The 25,822-nt window shown below is 47.3% G+C and overlaps 3 protein-coding genes across 6 annotated transcripts; all 3 read right to left on the minus strand.

The window, feature by feature from the left end:
• Nucleotides 1-165: 165 nt before the first annotated feature.
• Nucleotides 166-13,631, minus strand: n4bp3 (NEDD4 binding protein 3). Of its 4 annotated transcripts, none has more exons than XM_057043006.1 (10): nt 13,406-13,570; nt 3,534-3,817; nt 3,283-3,454; nt 2,972-3,181; nt 2,784-2,905; nt 2,515-2,698; nt 2,354-2,446; nt 2,010-2,261; nt 1,689-1,947; nt 166-1,410 (listed from the first exon to the last, which is right to left on the minus strand). In XM_057043006.1, the coding sequence occupies exons 2-10, from the start codon at nt 3,782-3,784 to the stop codon at nt 1,031-1,033; spliced, it is 1,923 nt and encodes a 640-aa protein (XP_056898986.1). In that variant the 5' UTR covers nt 3,785-3,817; nt 13,406-13,570; the 3' UTR covers nt 166-1,030. The 4 variants fall into 4 exon arrangements, with proteins under 4 accessions (XP_056898986.1, XP_056898987.1, XP_056898988.1 ...); XM_057043007.1 differs by having other exon boundaries at nt 13,411-13,568; XM_057043008.1 differs by lacking the exon at nt 13,406-13,570 and adding an exon at nt 9,105-9,898.
• Nucleotides 13,632-14,817: 1,186 nt separating this feature from the next.
• LOC130530859 (platelet-derived growth factor receptor-like protein) lies at nt 14,818-17,934 on the minus strand. The gene is made up of 7 exons (XM_057042380.1): nt 17,700-17,934; nt 17,445-17,572; nt 17,224-17,366; nt 16,362-16,513; nt 15,665-15,958; nt 15,418-15,557; nt 14,818-15,194 (listed from the first exon to the last, which is right to left on the minus strand). Exons 1-7 carry the CDS (start codon nt 17,779-17,781, stop codon nt 14,973-14,975), a joined length of 1,161 nt encoding a protein of 386 aa, XP_056898360.1. The 5' UTR covers nt 17,782-17,934; the 3' UTR covers nt 14,818-14,972.
• A 463-nt stretch (nt 17,935-18,397) lies between these two features.
• Nucleotides 18,398-22,332, minus strand: LOC130530857 (cationic amino acid transporter 2-like). Its single transcript, XM_057042377.1, has 11 exons — nt 21,861-22,332; nt 21,282-21,437; nt 21,039-21,192; nt 20,824-20,954; nt 20,053-20,275; nt 19,782-19,918; nt 19,593-19,695; nt 19,387-19,502; nt 19,146-19,312; nt 18,953-19,061; nt 18,398-18,862 (listed from the first exon to the last, which is right to left on the minus strand). Exons 1-11 carry the CDS (start codon nt 22,228-22,230, stop codon nt 18,732-18,734), a joined length of 1,797 nt encoding a protein of 598 aa, XP_056898357.1. The 5' UTR covers nt 22,231-22,332; the 3' UTR covers nt 18,398-18,731.
• Nucleotides 22,333-25,822: the final 3,490 nt, after the last annotated feature.

Genomic DNA, 25,822 nt, shown 5'->3' on the forward strand with positions numbered 1-25,822 from the left:
TCCCTGTTATATTAAGCCTCAGTTTATGTAATAATTTAAATGCCGAGGTAAGGACCCGGTGAGTCAGCCGCGGCTGCATCGTGGTGTTTGTTTCCCAAGAAAAACAGGACTTCTGCCCGCTTCATTTGAAGGAAACGTCCTGATTGACACCAGCAGCACCAGCGCTTTCGTGACATTTAAAAGCTTTATTCCAAATCTGAAGGAAAGCTCATGGCTGTACAGTTTAATTCCAGTTAATAGACCAGTCACAGTGGTTCACGTGGAGCTGGTGTCATCCTACAGAGCTGAACCAAGGCATGCACTGGCGGCTGTGCAGGGGCAACAATCACACCAATAAGCAGAGCACAGTAATCTAGTAATCACTTTCACAGCAATCCATAGTTGTGGGGACACGCCCATGTAAGAGGAGGGTGCTGCAAAATACAATATACTACACAGAATTCATACAAAACACAGTATGTACACCTGTAGTGCAGGTCTGACAGGTCCAGTGGTCCTACAGGTCCCTTGATGGCTAACAGCTTTGTTCCTCCAGGTTTTTCCCATGATGCAGCGTTCTTCCATCCAACCTTCCGCAGAGCCAGCAGCTGCTCAGATGTTATCTGACACATAAAAATGCCCTTTGAAGGCTTCTGATTACAGACCAAGACTAACATGCACAGCCTCCGGGAAGGAGAACCATCAGAGTGTCAATCAGCGTGAGGGGGGTGAGGAGGAGGAGGATCGTCGTCAGTTTTAGTCTTCAAAAAAGTGAAACGTGTGTGTGTGTGTGTGTGTGTGGACAGAGATCTTTGGAAACCTCCGTGTGTGATGAAAATCACTTCAGAATATTTAAGGATTTCACTTGGATACAGATCTGGGATTCAGATTTTGACTGTATTAAAAGTTACGTGTTAAAAATAACATTCAGTTCCCTTTACTTCAGAAATTATTTACAGGTTCGGACTTTCTGGGCAGGAGGTGCCGTTGCCGTGGAAACCAACCACGCAACACCCGATGGAAATTTTTTTGCGTGGCAAATAGGTCACATTCAAATTTCAGAGGACTCGATTCTCTCTATCCACGGCAGACCTGGCGAAGGTCTGTCCCCTTGTTCTTCGCTCCATCCCTCGCTCCTCAGCTCTGGCGCCTCCTCCTCCAGCGTCCCGTTCCTGCTCCCTCCTGCTCCTGCTCCTCCTCCTCGCTCTCTGCCCGCCCTCAGCTGGTGCAGTTCCCTCTCCAGCGCTTCACTGCGGTGGTACATCTCCAAGTAGCTGGCCTGCAGCTCCTTCTGGTAGCGGATGACCTTCTCCTTCTCCGTCTGCCACGTCTGCCTCTCCTCGTCGAAGGCCATGGCCTGGGCCTCGCTCTGGCGCCGCTCCAGCAGGAGCTCCGCACGCAGGCGCTCCTCCGTGGAGCCCCCGCACCCTCCTGCAGAGGAAACATTCGCATGGCTTCAGCCGCAGGGTAGAGCGTAATGAAAGGCGCCGGGTGCTTTTGAAGGTGCAGACAACGCTGCTCCTGACCTGATTAGTCATAGGCTGGGTTTGGGTCAGAGCTCGTAATGTCAGAAATTACTCAGGCAACTTCCTGTTATGTGATAGGAAGCATAAGTGGGAGGCTTCCTTTTCTATCCCTCTAGTTAGTGTTTGTGTTAGCTAACAATGAAGCGCTGATGTGCGCTGATATGAAATGATGCGAGAACTGACCTGCTGCTCCAGCTGATGGACTCTCCTCTGCAGCTTTCGCCTCCTCCTGGGCAGGCTGAGAGGAGGACCCGTGGGCTCTCGCCCCCTGCAGGACCAGCTTCAGTGTGTCTATCTGGGCATCCCTGTCGCGCAGCTCCGCGCGCGTCTCCCTGAGCTGCGTCTTCAGTTGGAAGAGCTCACTCAGCTTCTGGGTCACCTCTGCCTGCGAGTCCCTCAGCTGCTGCTTCAGCAGCGAGATTTCCCCCGACTTTTGGCAAACCTGCAAAGGTGGAGATGTTTTACCGTTGTTCTCGTTGAGATTCTCCCTTTTTTTTCTTTTACCTTCCACTGCGTCTCCTCCAGAGTCGGACTGACTTGGTTGGACGAGGCTCCGCTCTCCTCGCCCCGCTCCCGTCTCAGCCTGTTGAGCTCCTCCTGCAGTCGGTTCTTCTCCTGCTGCGCCTTGAACAGCTGCAACTGCAGGCCGCGCTGTGACCGCTGGGCATGCTGGGAAACCTGCCGCAACTTGGCGGCGTACAGGCGCTTCAGCTCCTCCACCTCTTTCTCCCACAGACGCTGTTTCCCTTCGAACACCTGCAATGCGCACATCGGACCCGTGTCGGCGTGCGAAAAGGAACGAGGGTGGACGGAGAAAAGGTTGGCAAAGAGCAAACGCAGTGAGTCACCTGAGCGATAGCGCCCTCGCTCTCATCCAAGTTCCGTTTCATCTGTGAGAGCTCGTGTTCTTTCTCCACCAGGCGCTCTTCCAGATCGCGGACCTGGAACGAGATCGTGCGTAAGCCCACGAGGAACTTGTCGTTCTTCAATCCATCCCTCCGTTTCTCACCACATCCTCGACAGATATAGACGGCGTCCATTCATAAGGAGGCGGAGCCTCCCCTCCGTAGGGCGCCAGTCGGCTCAGGGCCGCCATGCTCCGGCACGAAATCTCCCCCAACGCCGTGCCCCCTGACCCTACAGCCTTGGGACTCATGGAGGAGCCGATGGTGTTGATGTGGCCCATGGAAGCACTGATGTGCAAGAACCAAAAATAATAATCAGCATTTAGGTTTTCTTTTAGAATTAATCTACCTATAGATCGCCTTCGCGTCTAACCTGATGTGGGCCACGTGTGGATGGACAGGCGGCCGGTACGGTGGCAGGCTGCTCATGGAATTATGTCCAGAATCTGACAGATTATCTTCCTCCTGGCTGAGACCTCGAGCTGAAGCGACTGCCTGCACCACAGGACGTGCACATTTTAATGACTGCGTCACAGACAGAGCAACAAAGTGTCAGGCTACCTTGTTGCCGCTGGACGGTCCTCCTTGACGGGAGGGCGAGGGAGAGGAGGACGAGCTGGAGACAGCTTTGGCAGCGTGCGCGTAGGCTCGATGCAGCCCGTTAGACAGGCCGTGATCGGCGTCGTCAGATGTGGGAGAAGGGTAGAGGTTCTGCATGGAGCTGAAATTTTTGGGGGCAACGGGCTTGAAGGCTGAAGACCTAAAACCAGCCTGAAAAACCAGAACAGGAAGAAGGGGCGGTTTAGCGGGACAGCTTTTGAAAGGACAGAGAAGACAGACAAATCTAAGCGTGTCAACGCTGCTAACGTCACCTTTTCAGATTTGCCACTGCTCGGCAGCGAGTTCTTGGTTAGATCGACTTCGGCTCCGTCTTTGTTGTAGATCTTTGCGTACAGGTTGTCCTCCTTCCGCGTGCCGGCCGCGCTGACGCCAGAGGCGCCTTCGTTGTTGCTGTCACTGTTTGGGTTCAATTTTGGCTCTTTTCTGTTGGGACACAAAGCAGATCAACTGAGTACAACCAGGGTTGACAGAGGGAACCTTGATTTCCCACCGCGGCACCGACTTGGTGATGTTGAGGTAGTTGAGTAACTCGCGTTGGGTGAAGCCTTTCTTCAGGAGGCCGTTGGCTTGCTTGGGTCTCACCTGCGGCACCGCGCGGTTGGTTTTAGTCGGGGAGACGTCTGGCCTCTCCACCAGGCTGCCCACACTTCCCATGCCGCAGCGTGAGGAAAGAGGCGGAGCTCCAGAGAACGGGTTCCGGAATTTTTTGTTGTTTCCACGGCTCAGAGGGAGGGTCTGGACGGAGGTTGCCATTGGTTACTGCGGTCTGAGAGCAGGTGAGCTGGTCTGTGAGAAGTTTAGAGACCATTAGAAATGAGGCGAGAGCTAAAATCTGCTCAGGTGGATTGAAAATGTCTATTCTTTTGGGTGGCAGCACTCTTGTCTCTGGTCAGGTGAATCACCACCAACTCCACCATCCAGAACCTCCACCTTTACGACCTCGTAGGACCTTTGGAGCGAGAGAATGAGCTGACAGACGTCTTATCATTAGCCTCAGCGGTGCAAAAGGCAAATCTTAACCTCCACAGAACCCCTCAGCGCTCATGATGTTCCCTCTCAGGGACACACAAACACACAGGAGCACGTCAGACAAGCACAAGACGTGTCCTCATTGTGGGATAAGAACACAACAACTGTGATAATATTTTGAACTGTCACCAAGCTCACCCGGCCGCTCTGACACCTGTTTTATCTGAGTTTCAGTCACTCTCTGCTGCGGATAAACCTCCCCTCCCCTCCCCTCCCCTCTCCTCCTCTCCTCAGACAACATCATTAAGATTACTATTGATTTCACCCTACTGACCCCTCTCTAGCTCCACAGACAGCCTCCAGCAGCCATAAAACCTTCCCGAGGCCATAAAACAAGCTGAGACACCCGCAGTCTTTGACTATAGACGCTGAGCAAATTCCCCTTTTGTGCGAAGAGAACTTATGTGACAAGTGCAGTTTAAAGTGCACATAATTCACATGAAATCCCAATTTAATGTCAATAATAAACACCCTTTGTTTCTTCTATTTTTACATGATCATGCTTTCATGGGGGGTTCCTCAACCAGAAATGTGATGATGCACAGCGTCGGTGTCTTTTTACACACAGAAAGTACAGAAACTTCATTTCAATAAAATGTGGATGGTCACAACCTTTTAAAAACGCATTGTTATTGTTTTCTGGACCGCTTTATCCCTTTCAGGGTCACAGGGAGGGTTTTAAGACATATGTTTGATATTCTATAACAACCTAAAAGACTAAATATAAAGACAGAGACAGAACCATAATGAAGGATATAGATTATTAAAAGATGATTATAATCAAACATAAGTGCGGCTGAATGGGAAGCTAAACAGAAGAAACCCACAAACTCCTCCGGTTTCTAAAACAATCCGCATTCATCGAGCACTTCACATCGCTGCTCCGCAGTTGCAGCAATTGTGCAGACGGCTAAAATAGAGCGTGAGAAGGCAACTGCAGCCCACTTCCACTCAGGGCCCTCCGCCAGGCTGGGATCAAGCAGGTCAAACCTCCTCATGTTCATATATGAGGCGCCAGTTCCCTGATTAAGCTGTTAGGATGACATCAAAGACCAAATACTCAGCAATAACGCAGCACATTAGATGAATTGGGTAGTTCTAATGTATGTTTTGTACTTTCCTGGAGTCGTCCAAGAGGATTTTCCTCAGTCAGACAAGGACACGATGGACACGAGTCGGTCACAGAATGTTCCACAATAATAATAAATCACGGGTGGGTCAAGTGTAATGGACACTTGCCAAGGTCTGACACAGTATTTTTAGGCCTGGTATTTTACTCCATTTGTATCTCGCGTCTGTCAGAAGCACATGAGGCCGATCGATGCCTGATGGGAAGCTGGGAGGAGGTGAGGAAGGGTGAGGCAAATCGTCCAGGGCAGTCGGGTAAAAAACAAAATGCTTTTAGGCCGCAGCAACAAATCTGCGGGGACTGAATTAACCTTGCATCTCGCTGTTCTCCATAATTGCCTCCTGTTTTACGGGCACAAGAAAACCAGGAGACACGCAAAGATTTATGGGCCAGGCTCTGACGGAGCAAAGGGGCCCCTGAAACGCAACACTCCCTCTTAAATCTCACACGCAGATAGATCAAAGTGGCGCTTCCTACTGCCCCGGACGGTTACCGCCTAATTGAAAGCTGCAGTGCTCTTGTTTAACATGTCTTTCAAAGCTCTGGCAAGTTTTTAGGAAGCCTGGAAAACTGTGATGCCTCCATCTGGGGAAAAAAAAGCAGGCAGAAACCTGTATCTGTGTCATCATGGTCAACATCAGATCACATAAATAAATGATTAAATAGATGTCTCATTAGGAAAGTGAAGATTTTGAGCCACAACAGTGCATGCAGCCTCCTCTGTGGGGAAACAAAGCTTTTGATGGAAGGTTTGATGGGGAACATGGACGGAGGCGCACACGCAGCCGGGGAGGACGACCTGGAAGCCAAATTCCACAGGCGGTTCGCAGTCACGCAGGCTGGGGCTCGTCCGCTTTTCGTTGCACTAAATATTCCCTTTCGCACACGCAGGACACTCGACACAACCCCCCCAAAAAAAGAAAAGCAAGCGCCGCATCCTCCCCACTCGGCCCTCTGCGATCTCTCCACTGCGAGATCTCTCCTCTCATGATGAAAGTTTGTTTATATTTGTGGGGTAACTTTGCAGGTTACATCTCAAACTCCCACGCAGCGCTCACACTGTGAGATTATATAAGCGCTATCAAAGCTGCCCTGGCTAGTTTTCACAGCTGTTCGCTGTGCACAGCACCACAGAGTGATCAGCAATCCAGCCACTGGCCTTTAAAAATCCATTTCAGATGGAACTAAATTGTTATAGTCGACTCCTACTCTTGATGGTTCTCCTTATGGGAGAAACAAAGTCGTGACTGGATGTTTTGGAGGCTTCATCTGCATGTGAAAAGTAAAAAATAAAACAAATGTTATGCAGTAAAAGTTGCAATAGAACTCAGGATGAATGTCCCGCCTACACTACAAGCTAATATTGTGAATTAGTGCATTACTGTGATATCAAGGGCTTTAATTAACACCGCGCGCACATCTGTAACGCTGGATCCCCCCAAAATACTGCTGCCTAATTTAAATTTGTATACTAACATCCCAACCTGGGCATCCAGTGTCGTTTCCTGACAAAAAGTGTGACAAATATGCAGACAGAATCCCCAAATCTACCACGGCAAATGCAGAATCATCATTTTCAGCCGCAGCTCCAGCAAGGACGAAACTCTCCAACATGTAAAACAAGAGAGCGCTGACCAAAGTCTCGCATGTCGTGAGCATGACTGCGAGACAGAGGGGTGCTTAGCTGCAGCCTATTTATTGTTGGCAGGGCATTCATTATGGATGGGGGGGGGGGGGGGGGGGGGCAGCGGAGCATGAAGACAGACCCTGTTCCTGTTCACAGTCCTTGAGGCCATTCAGCATGAAGTGGGTTCATGAAACATTTCTTCATCCGTCTATGAAGGCAGCGTGTGTCATTATGCACCGCCATAAATCTGCGGGAAGTCCGACAAAACCTTGTGCGACACACGGAAACATTCATGGCCGACTGCCCAGAGTGATTCCCAGACAGAACTTTGTATGAAAGGCTCACTTCAAGACAAGAACGGCGTCTCCGTGACCTAAATCGCTGGCACTTAGACGCGCTGGTGTCAGAGCCGAAGGTCCAGAACACTGGCTTCATTGATGGCGAACACATTACAGAGGTCACGAGGTCATATGTGGTCACGGCGGCGCACCATTGAGTGCTGAGGCGGGTCAGAGCGTACACGCCGGCAGCCCTGGACTCACCCTGGTCCACTTACTGACTGGTTTTCCTCATCCACTACGCCAGATTTTAATTACCAGTACCGCCACTGGGTTCATCTGCATCGACGCGTTAAAGTCAATGATCGGAATCTGACCGATCGTCCCCACATGCTGCCACGTGTGTGCGCGTGAGCGCTGAAGAGAGCCGGTCAGAAGATGGCGGGCCACGCTGATGTTTGCCCTTCGCTCGTCTTACATACAAGGGTCGGTATCGCCATGGAGATTCCACTTCCACACAGTGCTGTGAAAGGGAACGCAGCCGCTTCCCCAACAGCATCTCACTGTGTACTGGTACCAGCAACACTTGCTTGAGCCAGCCAGTAAGGCGCTTTATATTCATATCTTCATGGAGATATTGACACTGGCGTTATGCAAAACACGCTGTTTCAACTTTTGCTGGAATAAATCTCATGTGCACCTGATTTTAAGCATTTTCCATTTTAAGGAGAACATGGATTCTCCCCACGTCATCGGCTGTACGCCACAGCGCCAAAAACATCTTCCTCGCCTCGTTTCTGAGGAATTTGCGAGAAAGCAAACACAAAAGGAACGGCCGGCTATTTATTTCCTTGACGTTTGGATCCAGCTCCAGCTCCCTGTTTGGTTTCTGTCCACGGGAGGAGCCTGCTCAGTGTTTGCCAACGGCTGCTATCAGTAAAGGGGGAGAGAGAGAGATGAAACTCACATTCCTCACATTTCTCACTGGGCAATTATTAATGTGCCTCCACAAAACTGGCACGGCACCGATTCGCCTGGCGTGGATCACCTGTAGATGGTAATAATCATGATAATCCGCGGTGTCGATGATCCCGTCTGGAGCGAGGTTCCCATGAGAGCTGCCTTGGTAACATCAGACGTCAAATGACTGATAATTCCAGCACATAACCCGAGCGCAGGAGGCCGGTATCGTGTCAAATTGAGCCCATAAAGACAAGGAAACAGGAGCTGGAGGCTTATTAAAGTCATCAGAGCAGGGACTCACTTTCTCCCCTGTCTCTGTGGCCTCTTTGTCCCAGGAGAGTCGCCTTTCTGTGATTACAGCGAGGAAGAGGTTCCCAGAGAGGTAGCTCCTCCTCCCGCTTCTGCAGCATCCACCTTCCAGTCAGATATATGTCTAATTTACCAGGGAAAAAAATGGGTGTCCATGTTATGTGGTTGAGGGCTTTGGGCTGTGGAGGGCGTAGACACCGATGCTGACACACGCTGATCCCGACGGGCACAGTCAGCACTTGTTGCTTCTGTTGTTTCCCTGTAAATAAAGTCACTGTTTCCCGTTTGTGGGCGCTGAGCACGGTGGGAACTACAGGCTGTCGCAAAGAACCAGCAGAGTTTCACCTTGTGCGTCTGCTGAGCCTCAGCGGGGAGGAAGACCAGAACAAAGGCAGTCCAGTAAAAACTTATTAGCCAGCATAGCCACGGATCGCCCCCGGGGCAAATTCCACAGACGCAATTATGTTCCAACCAGTGATTATCAGGATAACAAAAACACTCTCCTAACGAAAGGACCGTTATTGAGGAACCCAAGATCCTGAAAATTCAACATATTGTTCTTTAAGCACCCTGTGGTTCCATTACTGGACGCTCAGGGGTGAATTATCATATTTGTTCTGCCCTGCGAGCTGCCTGGTGGGACGTCCCTCACCCCAGGGGAAAGGTTCAGGTTATCTGGTTCCCAGTGCCGACCTGAAGGTGAGGAGAGGGGATGACGACCCAAATCGGCTCATTTACCTGCGAGTGCCGTCACCCGGAGCTTCTCCTCATCATCACACGCTCGTTCTGATCTGTGCACTGGACTTCCTGTTGGCGATGTCAGTTGGTTGGAAGCTGCCCGCTGACCTGCAGGACGCAGCAGGATGTCTTCGAAATGATCAAAACAGGAGACCAAACTCATCGTCATCCACGCATGGGGGCGGAGTCAACACACACCGCAGATGTTGAGACTCCGGTACTTTCCCCGCTCGGCTTTTCTCCCCTACCTCACCTGCTCGCCTCTTTGTGCGCCGCGAGGCCGAGTGTGGTTGGACCCGTTCTCCCGGTTCTAGGAACAAAAGCTGTGAGTCGGCTTTGTGGCGGTCAATCCGGACCACGCGCTAACAGTCAACTGACAGTTGACGAGACAAAGACCAGGGATGGGAGTTGGGCCGGGACGAAGCTGGAGAACATTTTAAGAACACGCGGGGGTGGTCTCTTTTGCGTGGACCGACTGGACAATAGCCTGAGTGTGACCCTCCCTTCCTGAGGTGGGGTTACTGGACCCTGTATTGAATGACATAACTGGAGACATCTGGTGAGGAAGAAAAGAGAGGACATTGTTCTCCTGTCCTTAACCAGAGCAGAGCCACTTCTTGTCTTCCTTCCTCAACACGGGACGTAGGACGCCGCAGACGAGGCGTGGACAGGAGGCATCCAGGCCTCTTACGTCGGGGTTTAGGAAGCACAACAGGAATCTCAGCTAATAAAGCGCCAACCAGGGATGCACAAGGTAGAGCCTGGCACGCTATCAAAGGCATTCCACAGCGGAATGTAATGCTTCACGGTGCTCTCTGGCCAGCAAACTGGTCTGGAAGACTCACAGCTAAAATACAGAAGGGGGGCTGGGGGGGCAAATACCCCATTGAAGGCTGACAGCCTGGTCCGCTGCTCCAGCAGGTGTTGCTGCACCATCATGACTGCAAAGCCTCCCAGAGACGTCTCAACTCCAACAAGAGAACTCTGGGAACCCAGGGGGGTTCTGTAGAGGATCAAACATGGAGCTAAAATATTGAAGAAGAGGCAACAGTTGAGAGTTAATTCAACCTGTCTGAACAAAGAGACTAGACGGCCGTGCGGGGAAGACCAATTTCCTCTGCGTAATGTCTTTAGGAGAGAGACAGTCGAGGAAAGAGCACTTCAGGGAAATGATGGACTGTAGGTCACCTGGCTGGACTTGGCATGTCTATCTGGAGGTTGTTCTTTAAAAAGATACTTCACAGTCGTGTATATGAGCTCAGAAGCAGGGATCAGACATTAAACAAACAAAACTGAGGAATACTGACGGTTAATCCAGGTGGAACAAAAACCGCCGTCAGTGAAAAAAGATGGATTAAAATAACTGAGAGGAGCTTGACGTGGACACAGAGACGTGGACACAGAGACGTGGACACAGAGAGCAGCTGGATTTTACCTGAGAGTGGACAGATTCACGCAGGGACGTCATGTGAGGCTGTGGTTTGATGTTTGACTTTTTTTTAGGACATTTACTGGCATTCACTTCCTCCTGATACCGACGTGAAGGTCGTCTACGGTGCAGGACCCATTAGGCTGGTCTAAAATGTCAAATTAGTTCTTAAAATCCACCTTTCCTGCTGGCGGGGACAACGTGAGACACGTGTTAGTCACGTTGGCTCACCGCAACCTTTAGATCTGCCACATTGATTTTATATAAAAGCAGAATAGCACGTGCTGAACCGTAGCTGCAGCGGCGCCGCTGCTCCACAATCAGATCAGCGCCAACAACAACGGCCACTTACCCAACAGGGTTTCGACTCGTGTGTCCTACGTCGCTACAGCCCCCCCCCGATTCAAGAGAGGCCGGAGGCAAAGGTCAAGTGTTCCGCAAATAATTCAGCTCAATAGACAGAATATCTGCACTCGTCAGACGGGAGGTGGGAGCGCTAGCAACACGAGGAAACGATGGCTGAGTCATGCAGAGTAAACACATCAGACCTATGAGGAAATGTTCTACACACACACACACACACACACAACACACACACTCTCACACACGCACACACGCACGCACAGGGACTTGGTGATATTTAGAGACAATGGTGACCGCATGGGGCCTGTCCAGCAGCTTAGGTTCCCAGACCCCCCCCCACAGAAGGTCAACCAGCCCCACTTGTCCCGGGAGGATGCGGCTATTGTTGAGCGGTCGGGTGGCAAACCCACGCGGCCAGGAAGAGCGCAGGAGGCGGCGGAAGCAGCGGAATTTATGATTGAATAACAGACGTGTGACCACTCTGCTTGACTGACAGGAACGAGCGCGTCCTGCCAAATCCACCCATGCATGTTCGCACTTTTGCATCGGCGGGCTGCGATGTTCTTTTTTTCCCCCGCTCGGTGTTCCTCTGACTCTGACAGATGACGAGGCCGCTCCTGGAGGAGGACGGAGGATTTGGGAGCACGAGGAGAGCCCGGTCGATACCTTCAGAAGGTGTTGTGAGGAGCGGAAGAGTTTGACCCTTAGAACACGCAGAGGTTAACCAACAGTCGGTTTCAGGCTCAGAATAAAGCAAGTGGGCATAGAACCAGGAAAAAGTTTGAAGATCAATCTTCATCGGTAAAGATCTGCTGTCACGCTGCGCTAATGATTAACCCGGGGAAATTCTTTGGCAAAATAACTCAGTTGAAGGATGGAAGCTACGACTCGGAACAGCTCATAACTGAGGTCTAATCTGAACCGCTGATAAACCACAACGGCGCTGCCTGTTTGTGTGCACGGGGGAGAGAACTGGTTAAAAATAGAGGAGGAATTTAGTGTGATACCTTTAAGATAGGCTGGGGTTCAAAAGGTCAAAGATGAGGGACAGCAGATGAGACGTCTATGAGACGGAAGAGAGCCCGGGGACGACAGAGAGACCTCAGAATAGGAAGAAGGGGTGACAAAGAGTTTCTAGAAAGGTTGATTAGTCTTCGATTAAGCGACTGGTCTGGGGGGAACTAGCCGAGCCGTGACGACTCTGCCCTTTGTGCTGGACCCTCCGTCGGGGTCTGAACTTGCCGAGCGATAAAAGAGGATTTAAAGCTGCAGTGAGTTGGTGACATCTGCCTTCATGTTTGGCAAATGGTCAGGAAACTTCTGACCATTCAGCACAATCTGTGTGTTTCATCAGCTGCTGGTGCCCTTGGGGAACACACACACACACACACACACACACACACACACACACACACGCACACACTAGGGAGTGTCAACCAGCTGAAGATGTCATCTCAGCTGTTTAGATGTTTCTGCCAACAGCAAACAGAAAACGTCTTCAGAGTTAAGCAGCAATAAAAACATGGTCATTGTCATCAGCTATCACTGAACTGCATTTGACAACATTTTCGACCGGCAGGAAAACAACGCAAAACAGAAAACAACAACAACAGCAGCAGCAGAAAATGGATCCACCTGTCCGGAGCAGCTCTCGCTGACCCATCTAGACCACGGAAACCGACTGAACTGTCTGGTTGGTTTGGCTCTTCGGGGCCTCACAGCTCAGCCCCACTCTGTCATGAAGTGTCAGGATGTGGGAGAAAACACACTTTTCTGCAGCGTCTTTAACCCTAAACAACACTTGAGCCGTCTCTGCCACTGTTAGCGCTCATCCATCCAACCGGCACTTTGCCGCCCCTCGTTCTGACCTCGCCAGATCCTCCTGAAACGCGGGACTTAATTAGAGGAACGCCATCTCCGACAGCACCTCGCACATCTATTGTCCATCCATTGTGGTGCGCTCCTTCACGTGCGTCAGCGGGCACCCATAACCACGGCCCTCAAAAGCCTCTCCCTGTGACGCTCCATGAGTCCCCGGGTCAGGGGTCAGCCGTGGCCTCTGGTCTCCACGACAACAGCCTGGCAGTCCCCAGAATTTTCCACCCAACCACCCACATACACACATAAACTCAAGGAAGCAGCTTTTGTCTACACACTCTTGTGCATCAATAGAAAGTCCGGAGGTTGAGATCCAATCCAAACATTTACACCCAAACCGGTCAAACACTCTTTGGTGATCTACAGTCGTGCGGACCACCGCGCTGCACAGTAACAGGGAATAAATGACAGAAAATGCACACTCACACCAGGAAAAGTCCCTGAAAGGACGAAGCCTTGACTTTATGGTGACATAAACTGGGCGACTCAGTTAAAAAGACCCCTTTTATTTTCTTCAGGTGTGGTCTGCAGAGGGCTTTTTTCTTCTTCCAGCATCGATCACAGCAGATCGGACACGGAGCGCGTACGTGCACAGGTGGTCTAAAGAAGAGAGAAACAACAACTAGCTCACCGTACTCCGCATGCAGAACATCTCTTGGACTGGTTCGGTTCTGATCTGCAGGTGCACGTAGTTTGTTTGTTTTTTTCTTTTTTCCAATATTTCATGTGAGTTTATCCGCGGGATGTTTTCCGGGACTCCGTCAGAGAGAACGCTGCGACACTGGCTCTCTTTCTTTTCCCTCTCGGAGGTTTGAACAGCCGAGAGCAGAGTGGGGAGAGGTGGGAGAGGGAGGGCAACATGTGCCGGGTCTGGGGAACCACGCTGAAGTGGGGGGAAGTGAAACGACGCCATCTAGCGGAGGGATACAGGCGCCACAAAAACGTCCGTCCTCAATGGTACCCCCCCCCCCCCCCCCCCCCCCCATCCCCCCCGACCCAGAAACAAGGATAAAAAACCTATCATTTAAATATTGATGATGATTTTAGTGAAAGCGCAAGACAGGTATCGGTGCAACTTGAGGATTGTTGTGTGGAAATTTGAGCGTTTCATCTAGACATCTAGTGGCCATAAATTTTAATTATTACAAAAAGAAAACCATTGAGATTAAATGGACATAAAGATTTTTAATGCATCAGTATTTTTCTATTCTTTCTATATTCTGTATTTCTGTATTTTTTCAACCCACGAATACTGCAGGATCTAAGGATATACTAAGTTCCACATTTTCAGCCGACAGGTGCTAAACCAGCGCGTTTTACTCATCTTCTTATCTTTCGCGTTTTTCGCATGATTTAAATTCTACTTCGTTAAAAATTATTTAACAGCTGAAATTAAAAAAACCGGCACTTAATTTCAGAGGAAATTTCACATTTAAAAATGAGGACACAAGTGATTATTAAGTTTACTTATTTAATAACTTTTTGAGAACGTTTCTCATCCAACAACATGTTTTAAGCTGTCAGCAACGACGTTTATTTTAATCACATTTTTACACTTTTTTTTTTTACATTTTTACGAAGTTTAATCTTAAAACCAGCAGAGGGCGACAAATTTCAACACACAGCGCGACCATTTAACTAAATATACTGTAACTGCAATTAAAGCTAACGGCATTATTTTAACATTTTGTATGAAAGCTCACTAATACAACTAAAAACGATTATTTATTATTTAGTGATAAACATTCATGTCAATTCCTAGTATGGTGGCTTGTAATTGTTTTTTCATGTGTTCCAAATAGTTGAATACAATTTAAATTAACTCGACAGGTTTGAATGTCGTCTGTGTCCCTAAAATTCTCTAATTCGGACTTTCAGCTAATCACTGTTGTCTGGGCTCTTTTTAAGATTATACACAGAATCATTTTTCCTTCTTAAAAGCAAAACTTTATGGAGCTGACAATGGAGTTTCATTAATTTATTTCCAAAATATTAAAATGTTGTAAAAAGAAATGTGTATTTTCTCATGTAATAACAACTCGATTGTTACTCCCATGGTTTATTTCACTGCACTTCACTTTAACTGAACATTATAAAATATATAAAAATAGTTTATAAGATGTCTCCAGAACAAAACACTTGATCCTATTGCACAACATACAGTCACACAACACTTAACAAGCCCTCCATATTCCCCCTCACTGTCTGACTGATGATAGTTTCTTGAGTTTGGGCTTGGGCAGCACTTTAACATTTGTGGACACTGATTTGGCTCCTTGCAGGTTCTGGGCAGTGCAGGTGTAGGTCCCCTGGTCCACGTCCCTCACCTCATCCACCAGGAGCACAGACTGGGACCTCTGGCGAGCTGGTTCTCCGTCCACTGGACTGATGCTCTCTTGTGTGTACAAAGGCCTCCCAATCTGTTAAAAAAAACAAAAATTAGCTAACGAATGTATTTTATGAGCACACAGTGAGGCGCAGCGTGGAAAAGTACGCATTTACAAGGCGACATTATTAGTTTGCAGCTTAATAAATCATCTCCAGGTGCTGCGGTTACTCGCATGGACGCTCCTCCTGGTTAACATCTTACAAAATGGGCCGGAAAGATAAGACGTATGCAAAATGTTGATGGTGGGGTTGTACCGACTGTCCTGGGTATTCCCAGTTGAACTCCACCCCCACATCCTGCTCCCCCACCGCAGAGCAGCTGACGCGCAGGTTCTCTCCCACAGCCACTGAGCCTGCAGAGGCCTGGATGACTGGAGCTGGAGGAGCCATTGGGTCTGATGACACAAGGAAAAGGTGAATGATTGACCCAAATGGTAAACTGAGCCCAGCAATAATTGACTTGCAGCGGTCAGCATGCTCTTTCTGTCGCCTTTCCACCCACAGTGGACGTAGATGAGCATGTACTTGGTGGAGCTCTGCCTCAGGCCGCCCAGACTGGCCACGCAGTACATGGCCCCGGCGTGATGAGGCCTGGGCCTGTGGATGGTGAAGCCCTTCATGACATTAAAGGAGATGTCCGTTCCGTCTACAGCCACTTCTGCCGGCGGAAACTCCCGATGCAGAGTCACTTTTGCCTCTGGGGAGGTCACCTGGCAGGGCAGGAGGGTCGGCCAGTTGGTCCTGAGTTGAATCACCTCGTAATGGTCAGAGGATGGAACAAATAGATCCTGTGGGTCTGGTGGTGGTGCGTGAGGATAAAGGAGATGATGATAAAAAGATAAGATAAAGAGTTAAGAGGACTTTTACCAGACCAAAGCAGAAATGAACACGTTAACATCAATAAAGCTCATTCGTAGTAACAGTACTGTTACTGTGGCAGCAGCATAAAACACGCCACGCCGTCCAGATGAAGACGGCGCTCTGGATTATAAAAACATTTGATGCCCAATAAACTTTATGTTCTGGTGAAACAATCCTCTGACCACTGATGCAGATTACAGAAACAGAGCTGGTCGTTATTTTTTTATCGCGTGCGGAAACAACGAGCTGTTGCGTGAAAAAAACCAAAACTTGGGATGTTTTTTCGGCATCATCTCGTTGGAAAAAAAGAGACCGAAATCATCACTTTGGTTTTGTACCTGGGAAGAATACAAAGACTCTGGCTGCTTTGTCGTACTCCCTCCTGCAGTCTGCATCTTCACAGTACAGAGGGTAACAGGCGAACTCGCCTGTGTCGGCACCGGTGCTGTTGACCACCCTCAGGACACCATACCGCTCTTGTTGGACCGTCCTGCATAAACAACAGAAGCAACTGAGACTGAGAAATTCTAACTTGCATGCGTTCAATCAGAAACACAGTTTAGAGGTGGCAAAAGTTTCAGTATCCATTAACTGTCTGCAGCATTAAAGTGGTGCGTTGTCCAATCTCATCTACTGTACATAGACTTTCCCTGCTAATAATGATTCCTGGATTTACCCATCCATCAATCCTGTGTCCATCTGTAAATTGCAAAATAAATAATACACCTTTCATAAATATATCTGTCAGTTGTCTGACGGCAATCATTAACTTATCTGGAAGTGTGTATTCACACATGTGGAGCTAAAATGAAAGTTACACCTACAAGAATAGTTGTAATGCATGTATATTGCCGGTAGGGGCGCTGGGAGGGTCATGTGTTGATTGTTAGAGCAGTGAGAGTTTCAAAAAGGGCAGAAGGATGTAAAAAACAGTTTGGTCACAGAGCTATCTCTAACACCATCCAGATAGAATAGAGCCTAATGATCTGTAGATTTGACTGCAGAGTAGCAGCATTCTGCTCAAATGTTGCATGTTTCTTTTGTCTTTATCAATAACGCCTCACAGCAGTTCTGGGAGAAGTTTGTCTGATGTTTTTGAAGGGTTTTCTTGCTATATTAAAACCTAGATTTAACCAAATCAACACTTTCAGCACCTTGGTCTCTTTTACAGCATTTTAATGAAAACTAAAAGTTGCCTACTTGAGCCTTCCATCGTGATCCTCCTGCAGGTATGTGGGAACGCTCCACTGCACACGTTTGCCCCTGCACCTCAGCTCCAGGGTGTCCCCCGTCAGCACGCTTAAAGTCTCTCCAACTTTTTTAAACTTCCCCTTCTTTAACACCTTTTTGTGACATAAAAAGACAAAACCTACAGCTAAAACCCTCCATGAACAGTAAAGAGTGCTGTGATAAATATCTACCTGTGTGAGTACCGCCTGTGTTCTCGCCTTGTTCTGGGCTTTGGGCCTCTTATTTGGTGACTTCACAAGCTTTGGTTTGGTCTTAGCTGTAGTGCTCCTCTGTTTGTGGACGTCTTTCTCGCAGTCAGCTGTGCACAGTACAGAGCATGTGACGCACCACTGCAGGATATTTGTAACAAGTATATTTCATTTACACTGTGTGTGTGTGAAGCCAGCAGATTTCTGCTGTCCATAGGAAGAAAAAAAGTCACTTACCTAATTCAAAGATTACAGCACAAACAAGGAGGGCACTCAGCACGAGCCCACGCTTTGAGACAAACACGTTTGCCAAAGACATAATTGATCATATCACAGCGGCAGTGTCGATCCCACAGGTTGACGCTGAGAATGTGGGCAGAAAGACGAGAAGGAGAAAGAAACAGAAGGAGTTGAACAACGAGCCGTCAGCTGTGTGCCAGGGCGACACAAATTCTTCCTTGTGAGAGCAGCAGGAGCTCCCCAAATTCTTTCTGAATGGCTCAATAGAGCCTTTCAATCTTGTGTGGGCCAATGGGAGGGCAGGGACAGGGAGGCCTCACGTGTTTGCTTAGCTGCTGCTGGAGGTGTGTTAGCAGCGTGGAACGGGAGCACTGCAAGGCTAAACATTTGCTGGCCCGGGCCAATAAACTTTCTGTTCCACAAATGCTGCTGGTAAAGCAAATCAAACCTCTAACTGACTTTGGTTGCCACAAATTCTAATTAGAAACGTGAACTTTCTTAAAAGGGACGCTGGTGTTGAAGGACTGAAATAACTGTAATGCTGCAGCCATTAGGAACAATTACTATAAATGTGACACATGCTAAGCTGCTGTGAAAGACCCTTTTATTCTCACTAAACTCCCGCTAGTGAGTTGGATTTGAATGTTTTATCCAAGATAAAAAGCTCTGAAAATGAACCCCAGGTGACAGCCAAATCTGGGTTGTTTTGCATTTTATTAATTAAAAAGTACACTGTACATATTTACACAAAACACAAATTAATAATTTACTATTACCATTTACCATACAAAACATATGGGCAAAGTTCTGTATCTACATTGTTCATGAACCTGTAAAACTCTACATTTAATACGTAAAAAAAAAACAAAAACCCACATCATTCGGACAGTGTTAAATTAATATACACATCACAGGATTTGATATTACACAAGAGACGTTCTTGTCGAAGTGTACTTTTGCACTAACAATGCTGCACAAACTCTAAATTTAATAATAATAATAAAACAAAAAACAGCCTGTTCTCTGCTCTCAGAACTTTTCTTCAATGATGTCACCTTTCTCTGTCTTGCTGCAGACAGTTTCGATCGCAGCCCTGCCGGGCAGCACACGTGTCCTCTGAGTGCTGAAGCGGATACCGTAGATGAAGTAGATGGCTAACCCTGCAGCCAGAAGGGATCATAAGTGATCATTAGTTCAGGTTCTGAGTGAAAAGCTCTCTAAAGCTCTGCTTCAGAAGTGCACAGTCTTACCCACTGCCATCCAAGCAGCGTATCGTATCCACGTGTCTGGGCCTAACTGGACCATCAGGTAGGAATTGATAAAGATACTCAGTATAGGCAAAAACGGAACTAAAGGCATCTGCAAAGATGGAATAAAATGATGTAATCGGATCTTACGCAGAAATTGTGGCCAAAGTTGCTTTAGAATGTAGTTTTGTTTTACCATGAAGGTTGCTTTGGTGCCATTTTGCGGTTGTCTGAAGATCAGAGCGGTGTTGATCAGCACGATGGTGCCGAGGATGCAGACGAGCGCGACGCTCCACGCCTCCACCCTGGCCAGCGCGTCGATGGCTTGGGTCAGGGTCACGCACAGTCCAACCATGGACGCCACTTCAGCACATAGGAAAGAGGTTGTTAACATATAGGAATAAAAACGGGGCATGAACGCTCGTGTTCGTTGGCACCTGATATTACAGTCATGATGGTGACGGCTTGTGAGGTGGAGGCAGTCGCCAAAGGTGGAGGTTTCAGCGGGTTAAACTTGGACTTGACCTGGACTTCCACTGGATCCTCTTGGTACCTTGATACCAAACCGTAATTGATCAAATCACCACACATACGACGACACGTCGATTGGAGCTCAAACATATATAAACGTGTAATATCATACCTTAATATTAAGATACATACTGCCACGAGTGTGTAGGCAAAAAGGGTGCCAATGGACATCATGTCCACCAGAGCCTTCAGGTCAAACAGCAGAGCCATAAAGGCTGCAGATGAAAACAGCATTACTTCCAGTCCCACAATCATAATCACGTGCACATATGGAGGTATAGAAATGCTGGGATGTCTGTACCCGCCACAATGCCTGAAGCTATGGTCGCTACAGCAGGACTGCCTTTGGAGGTGACTTTGGTCAAGGGCTGGAAGAGCAGGCCGTCTCTGGCCATGGCGAAGAGAACTCTGGGCATCGGGAACATTGACCCCAAAAGGCTGCAGAGACAATCCCGGGAAAACACCAACAGAATCGACAGCACTCATTAATGGTCAAACATTTCGAGCACGAATTCATTCTGAAATGCAGGAGTTCTGCCCTCTCCCCCCACACCGAGCAGGTGGTCCCGTACCTGGTGGACAGAGCGCAGAGCGACCCCACGGCTACCACATATTTGGCTGGACCCCAGCCGATGTGTTCAAAGGCCACAGGCAGGGGGCTTTTTTCATCGAGCAAGTAGTAGGGCATCATCAGGGTGAGAGCAGCCGACACGGCGAAGTACGCCACGAAGCAGATGAGTAACGAGGCCACGATACCCACAGGAATGGACTTCTGCGGATCCTTCACTTCCTCGCCTAGAAACGAAAAAGTCGAGATTAAATATTATAGAGTTTTACTACATTTTATTTGAAGGCTGGATCCAGTTTGTACATAATAAATGAACGCATAACTGATAGTGCGAGATAAAGAAGTCACTGTTGTTGAGGGTTTATTGCTTATTACTGCAATTTTACAAATACGGTTCCAGGCACAAGGTCTGCGTGATGTGACAGAAAGCAAGACTGGCTGAGCTTTGACTCCTGTTGGATGAACTTCATCAAAACCTTCCTTTGATTTCCTGGAGATTTTATTGACGGTATCAAGCCAGTTCACCAATGAAGGCCTAATGATAAACGCCTGGCAATCCAGAGGCATCATCCACATTGGCAAATTATTGATTTAGGTTAATCATCAATTTCATAGGCAGGGCTTTAAATGCAATAAAATTCTTTTAGAATGCAATTAAACTCCATTTTGCCCTAATCTCATATATTTAATCTGATAAAGCCTCATCTCCAGGGGTGCCTTTAACCAACTATGATGTGCTGACACTGTTATGTTGGTGCTGCTTTTGCTGCTGTACCTGTTGTGGCTATGCAGTCAAATCCGACAAAAGCGTAAAAGCAGGTTGCAGCTCCGGCCAGGGTCCCAGCAAAACCAAACGGGAAGAAGCCACCCTCTCCGCCTTTATGTGTTCCAGTGGCATTAGAGTATCTGCCGAAGCAAAATGAGACATCAAATAAGGGAATTCCTGCAGTTAATGAAGGCGTGTGTGCAAATGATTCAGTATTTCATTACGTGTTATTCAACAGCTCGTCTTTACTGATCTCCCAGTTGCCGAGGTTGCCCTTGATGAAACCAGAGATGGCCACGAACAGAAGCACCAGGATGTTGACGGCCGTGAAGATCTTGTTGATTGTCGTCGACTCCTTGACTCCGAACGCCAAGACGCCTTTGTAGGCAAACAGAGAACATTTGACACTGTAGGCTGCAAATAATCAACGTGGAAGCTTGTCAGAGGGAGTCGCTGTGCGATGCTACCTGACAGAATCAAAATTAGGCCCACGGCAAAGAAATCCGGGTAAGGGGCCAAGCCATCGGCGTAGATGGGTATATTTTCTTTAAAGAAATCCAGTATGTGGCCACCTATGAGTTCATCAAAGGTTCCACTCCAGGCTACGGCGACGCTGGATGTTCCTGAGAAGTCAATGTCAGAAAGATATTAGATATTAAGATATTAGATACGATAATCACCATTTCACATCATAAACAGATTGCAGCCGTTGTCATTCTGGCCTCTGCGTCACTCAAAACCATATATTCAAATTGAGGAGTGTGGTAGAGAGGACTTTCAAAAACTTGTGTAAATGTCAGCAAAAGCAGGTAAATCTTCAAAGTTTCATGGTAAAAAAAAGAGTGACGCAGCTTATTTACAGCAGCTGAAAGGTCACAGAGATTCTGGTGTTGATAGTTGATCATTTATCAGATTCAGCACTGTCACTGAGACGCGCGTGTTACGCAAGAAGAGTGAAGACTGCCAGATAGAACTACACTCTGGGCCCGACATCTATAGAATAGGTTTTGTCAAAGCGCTTGATGGAAATCCTGTGGTGCACTTACCTATGACGTAAGAAAGCAACAGATTCCATCCAGTGATGAAGGCCAGCAGCTCTCCCACGGTCACGTAGCTGTAAAGGTACGCCGAGCCCGTTTTAGGAACCCGAGACCCAAACTCTGCATAGCATAGTCCTGCGAATATGGACGCCATGGCAGCGATGAAGAAGGAGATGATAATACTGGGCCCCGCAGTGTCCCTGGCCACCTCTCCTGACAGGACATAGACCCCTGCCCCCAGAGTGCTGCCCACCCCGAGGGCCACCAGGTCTAGAGTGCCCAGGCATCGGTTAAACGTGGACTCCTCGCCCTCAGGATCCAGAGGCTTCCTCCTAGAGAGGCTCCACAGGAAGGACTTCAGCGAATTGCACGACATGGTTCTGGAGCAGGAACGAAGGGTGCAGGGAGGTGGGGCAGGTGGGAATGTGGTGGATGTGGATGAAGGAGAGGGGGTAAATGAAGAGCGAGTGAAGCGACACAGGAGGAACAGGGAAAAAAGGGTGGATCAGTGAATAATTGTCAGCTCTGTCAAAGTCAAGCCTGCAAAGAGGGAAAAAAAGTCTCCCTTTTAAACTAATTTTGGGGTTTTACTGAAACTTTTAGGAAGCATTGTTTACATCAGAAACGTCAGGCTAAAATCTGTTCACATCCAAGAATTTCTGAATTGGAAGGACCAACAAAATGTAAATTCATTTACCTCTAAGTGATGCTGAGCAGGTGTCCTGAGCAGAGACAATTGAGAGGATATGTCGCTGCACAAAATCGTAGTTTTCTTTTATAGGTACCCTTTTTTATAGCCCCTCCGATATGATACTGCTGATGCATGACGTTTACCACAAAAACAACGCCCATCTGCTCTGTACTTTACTCAGCCTCCAGTTATAGTGGGCATGCAGGTACTTCCTTCAACTTCAGCTACACAGAAATGTGACATTCTGTCTGAAATGTAACACTCTCCCCCTGTTTTGCTTGTAAGGTCTTTGCTTTCACACTTGTTGAAAAGTGTGCTATCAGAGTGCGCCAATAATAGAGTTGTTCATGACAGAAATCCGCTCATATCTGATGAAAAAAGCTCAGAAGTCACAGCACAAATCGTGCTGTATCTTTATACCGATGGTCATAAACAGTTTACCACTGAAATTCTCTTTGTTTCTGACCTTAAATAAAAAAATAATAAAAACAATCAATTAAATTAGGATAGAACAGTAGTATAGTATAGAAACTGCTAAAGGTTTTATCAGTGTAAAGACTATTTATTCATTTATTTCTTAATTATTTGGGACAGGAAGTCATTACCTACAAAGTACCTTGGGGTTGCCACCTTGGATTTGTTTAAAAAAAACAAACCTAAAAAAGCTTGACCACTTTCTTTCCCATTTCACCTGAATGCAGCATCATAAGGAGGAAGAAATGCAGAAAGTTCTTCATCTTCCTCATGTTACACAGCAAGGGAGACATTACAATTTTAATAATGCAGGAGTTTTTAGTGACATCATGTGGCCAACACCAAGCCTGACGCTTTATATTTATATATAAATATATATGTCCAACATCTTTCCTCCATATTTTACTGAGCCTCGCCGACATGGTGGAAAATGTGGACGGTACTCATTCAAACATCTTTTTGTGATGGAGGCTTGTATGTATTTGCTCCATATCCTTCCTCGTCACTTGCCATTTCAAAACTCGAAAGAAAGGAAGATGCTCCACTCGGAAGAATTTAACCTGAAGTTTTCTTCTTTGCGCACCAGAATGGGGGTCAAGGTGCACTGTGGGCACCTGACAGGATGAATGACCTAAGCTATAAATAGGAATAAAGCAGGGGAAATAAGGAGAAGCCTTTCTGGCCTATAGAACAATAAAAAGAAACATTTACATCTTACACCTCGAAAAAGAAAAAGGAAGGGGGGGCATATATTGTCCTGGGAGAGACGTTTGTTTTACTGAGACAGCTGATGATAAATGAGGAACAATTCTGGGGAAATAACTGGATGGGACAACTCTACCTTACACGCATGGCTGTATGGAAATAGTCAGTGAACTTTGCAACACAGCTAAGCTGCATGTTTCCTGCTACTTATTAGCATCATTTTCCTCAGTTGTGTCCCCCTGCTACACTAATGGTTTAATGAAACAGGGAAAGACAAAGGTTCTTTCAGGGCTTATGCATGTGTGCATGTGGGCCACAACAGGCTGCACACTTTACTGAAAAGGCAGCTTTCACCTTCTCAGCTCACATCAGGGGATATCAGCTCCTAATCCCTGCTGGCATCTACTTCAGAAGGCAGGAGCCCAGAGGGAAAATGTTCGAGACGGGCTAATTACTTTTGATATAATTTAAAGTTATGGTTTCTTATCTGCAGATGCCACTGTTATCATAACTTCTCCAGAAGGCCATTCGAGAAGGTGCAGTACTACATGTGACCTGGAAGTTGACCACACAAACTTTGTTCATGAATGCATTGTTTAGCCACACAGAGTGTATAAAAGCCTATTTTATGTGGCCTTACACATATCCAGTATTTAAGTTCAAAATATAAAACACATTTTAGGAGTTTGTCTCACTTTCTGATGCATTGCTCAAGTTCTTTACCTTGTCTTCTGTCGCACAAGAACCTTGTCAAGTTGGGGTGAAAACAGCAGAAGACAGCGGAAAAAATATCCGGACTGCTGCCTCCGATGCGAGAAACATAATTTCTTCTGCAATATATACAAGGCTGGACTGTGTGACCCTCCCACTCAATGGAATTACTCACAAAGTAGCCTTTCTCACTCCCAAATTCTCCCCAACAGGGTCAGAGTTGTGAATAACAAATCTGCATCACGCCAAAAAAAAGCCTTTATGCTCCAGTCATGACTTGTTCAGACATGGGGTTACAGTTAATGTACGTTTATTGATTAGATTGTGAGTTAACAGGTATAGTCAGTTCATTAAATAATGAGATTTGTGTGTGTGTGTGTGTGTGTGTGAATGAGAGAATGTAGATAGTTTGATCATATTGTCATGATAAACCCGCAGCGCATCCTAAATGCAGAAGAGGACCGTGTAGAAATCCCAGTTCATTACTGGTGTGTGTGGCATCTCCCTCCAGACAGGGTCTGTTGAACCGGGGCCTTTACCTCACACATAGACTTTAAAATGTGGCTTTTGTGCACCCTGCTCTGTCAACAATAACCACATGGCAAAAATCAACTGAAATAAATTGAAGCCAATAAGGGATTGTCAGAGTTTGTGCCTCCCACAGCACCAGTAATAGACCATAGTAGATGGCTTTAATAATCTTTGGTCTAAAATGCAGATATGACCCCCCCACCACACACACACACACACACACACACACACACACACACACACACACACACACACACACACACACACAGAACTATTCCAGTGTGCACTCCCCCTTACTGGAAGAGATGCCTGACAGCACAGAAATAGTGCAGACAAACTCTCATAATAGTGCTGGGAGGCTTCTCTCATAGCTTCTTCTCATGGTCTACGTTAATGCAGACACAGAGATTTGACTTCACGTTTCAAATTAAAGGGATTTTATTATGTGCAGTAACTTTATTACATCAGTTTTTCCTGTTAAACCTGTTTCCCCATTATTCGCCCCTTTGCTAACTTGAGAAATTAGCCATTTGAGTAATGATTATTTGAATAAAATACGTCAATTAAGAGGGGAAAAATGAATTTAAAAAATCGTCATATGTATGAAACAGAATCAAATATCGATTTTGACAGAGTCCAATGATTACAAATCTAATATCAATAGACATATATTGTTTTCCAAGTGTCTGAAAGCCAATTACGTCAATGTTCACGGCTCCACTTATTTATCAGAAGCATTTTGAATGCAACATTATTTTTACTAAATTAGGAAGTGAACACGTTTACTATTTAAAAAGAGGCGATTCTATACACTCTTCCACAGCTTGCGCACGCACGCACGCACGCTCCAAAGGCT

Source organism: Takifugu flavidus, chromosome 9, assembly GCF_003711565.1.
Source record: "Takifugu flavidus isolate HTHZ2018 chromosome 9, ASM371156v2, whole genome shotgun sequence".
Lineage (NCBI taxonomy): Eukaryota > Metazoa > Chordata > Actinopteri > Tetraodontiformes > Tetraodontidae > Takifugu > Takifugu flavidus.

Excerpts from the sequence above, each read along its gene's own strand:
- LOC130530859 (XM_057042380.1), bottom strand. The coding sequence starts at position 17,781 with ATGTCTTTGGCAAACGTGTTTGTCTCAAAGCGTGGGCTCGTGCTGAGT. Across the intron at positions 17,367-17,444 it reads CACAGGCGGTACTCACACAG|GTGTTAAAGAAGGGGAAGTT; the intron begins GTAGATATTTAT and ends TGTCACAAAAAG. Across the intron at positions 15,959-16,361 it reads AGTCTTTGTATTCTTCCCAG|ACCCACAGGATCTATTTGTT; the intron begins GTACAAAACCAA and ends CACCACCACCAG.
- LOC130530857 (XM_057042377.1), bottom strand. The coding sequence starts at position 22,230 with ATGTCGTGCAATTCGCTGAAGTCCTTCCTGTGGAGCCTCTCTAGGAGG. Across the intron at positions 21,193-21,281 it reads CCTAATTTTGATTCTGTCAG|GCGTCTTGGCGTTCGGAGTC; the intron begins GTAGCATCGCAC and ends TTGCCTACAAAG. Across the intron at positions 19,696-19,781 it reads AGCTTCAGGCATTGTGGCGG|CCTTTATGGCTCTGCTGTTT; the intron begins GTACAGACATCC and ends TTTCATCTGCAG.
- n4bp3 (XM_057043006.1), bottom strand. The coding sequence starts at position 3,784 with ATGGCAACCTCCGTCCAGACCCTCCCTCTGAGCCGTGGAAACAACAAA. Across the intron at positions 3,455-3,533 it reads AACTACCTCAACATCACCAA|AAAAGAGCCAAAATTGAACC; the intron begins GTCGGTGCCGCG and ends GTGTCCCAACAG. Across the intron at positions 2,262-2,353 it reads GCGAGGGCGCTATCGCTCAG|GTGTTCGAAGGGAAACAGCG; the intron begins GTGACTCACTGC and ends TGCGCATTGCAG.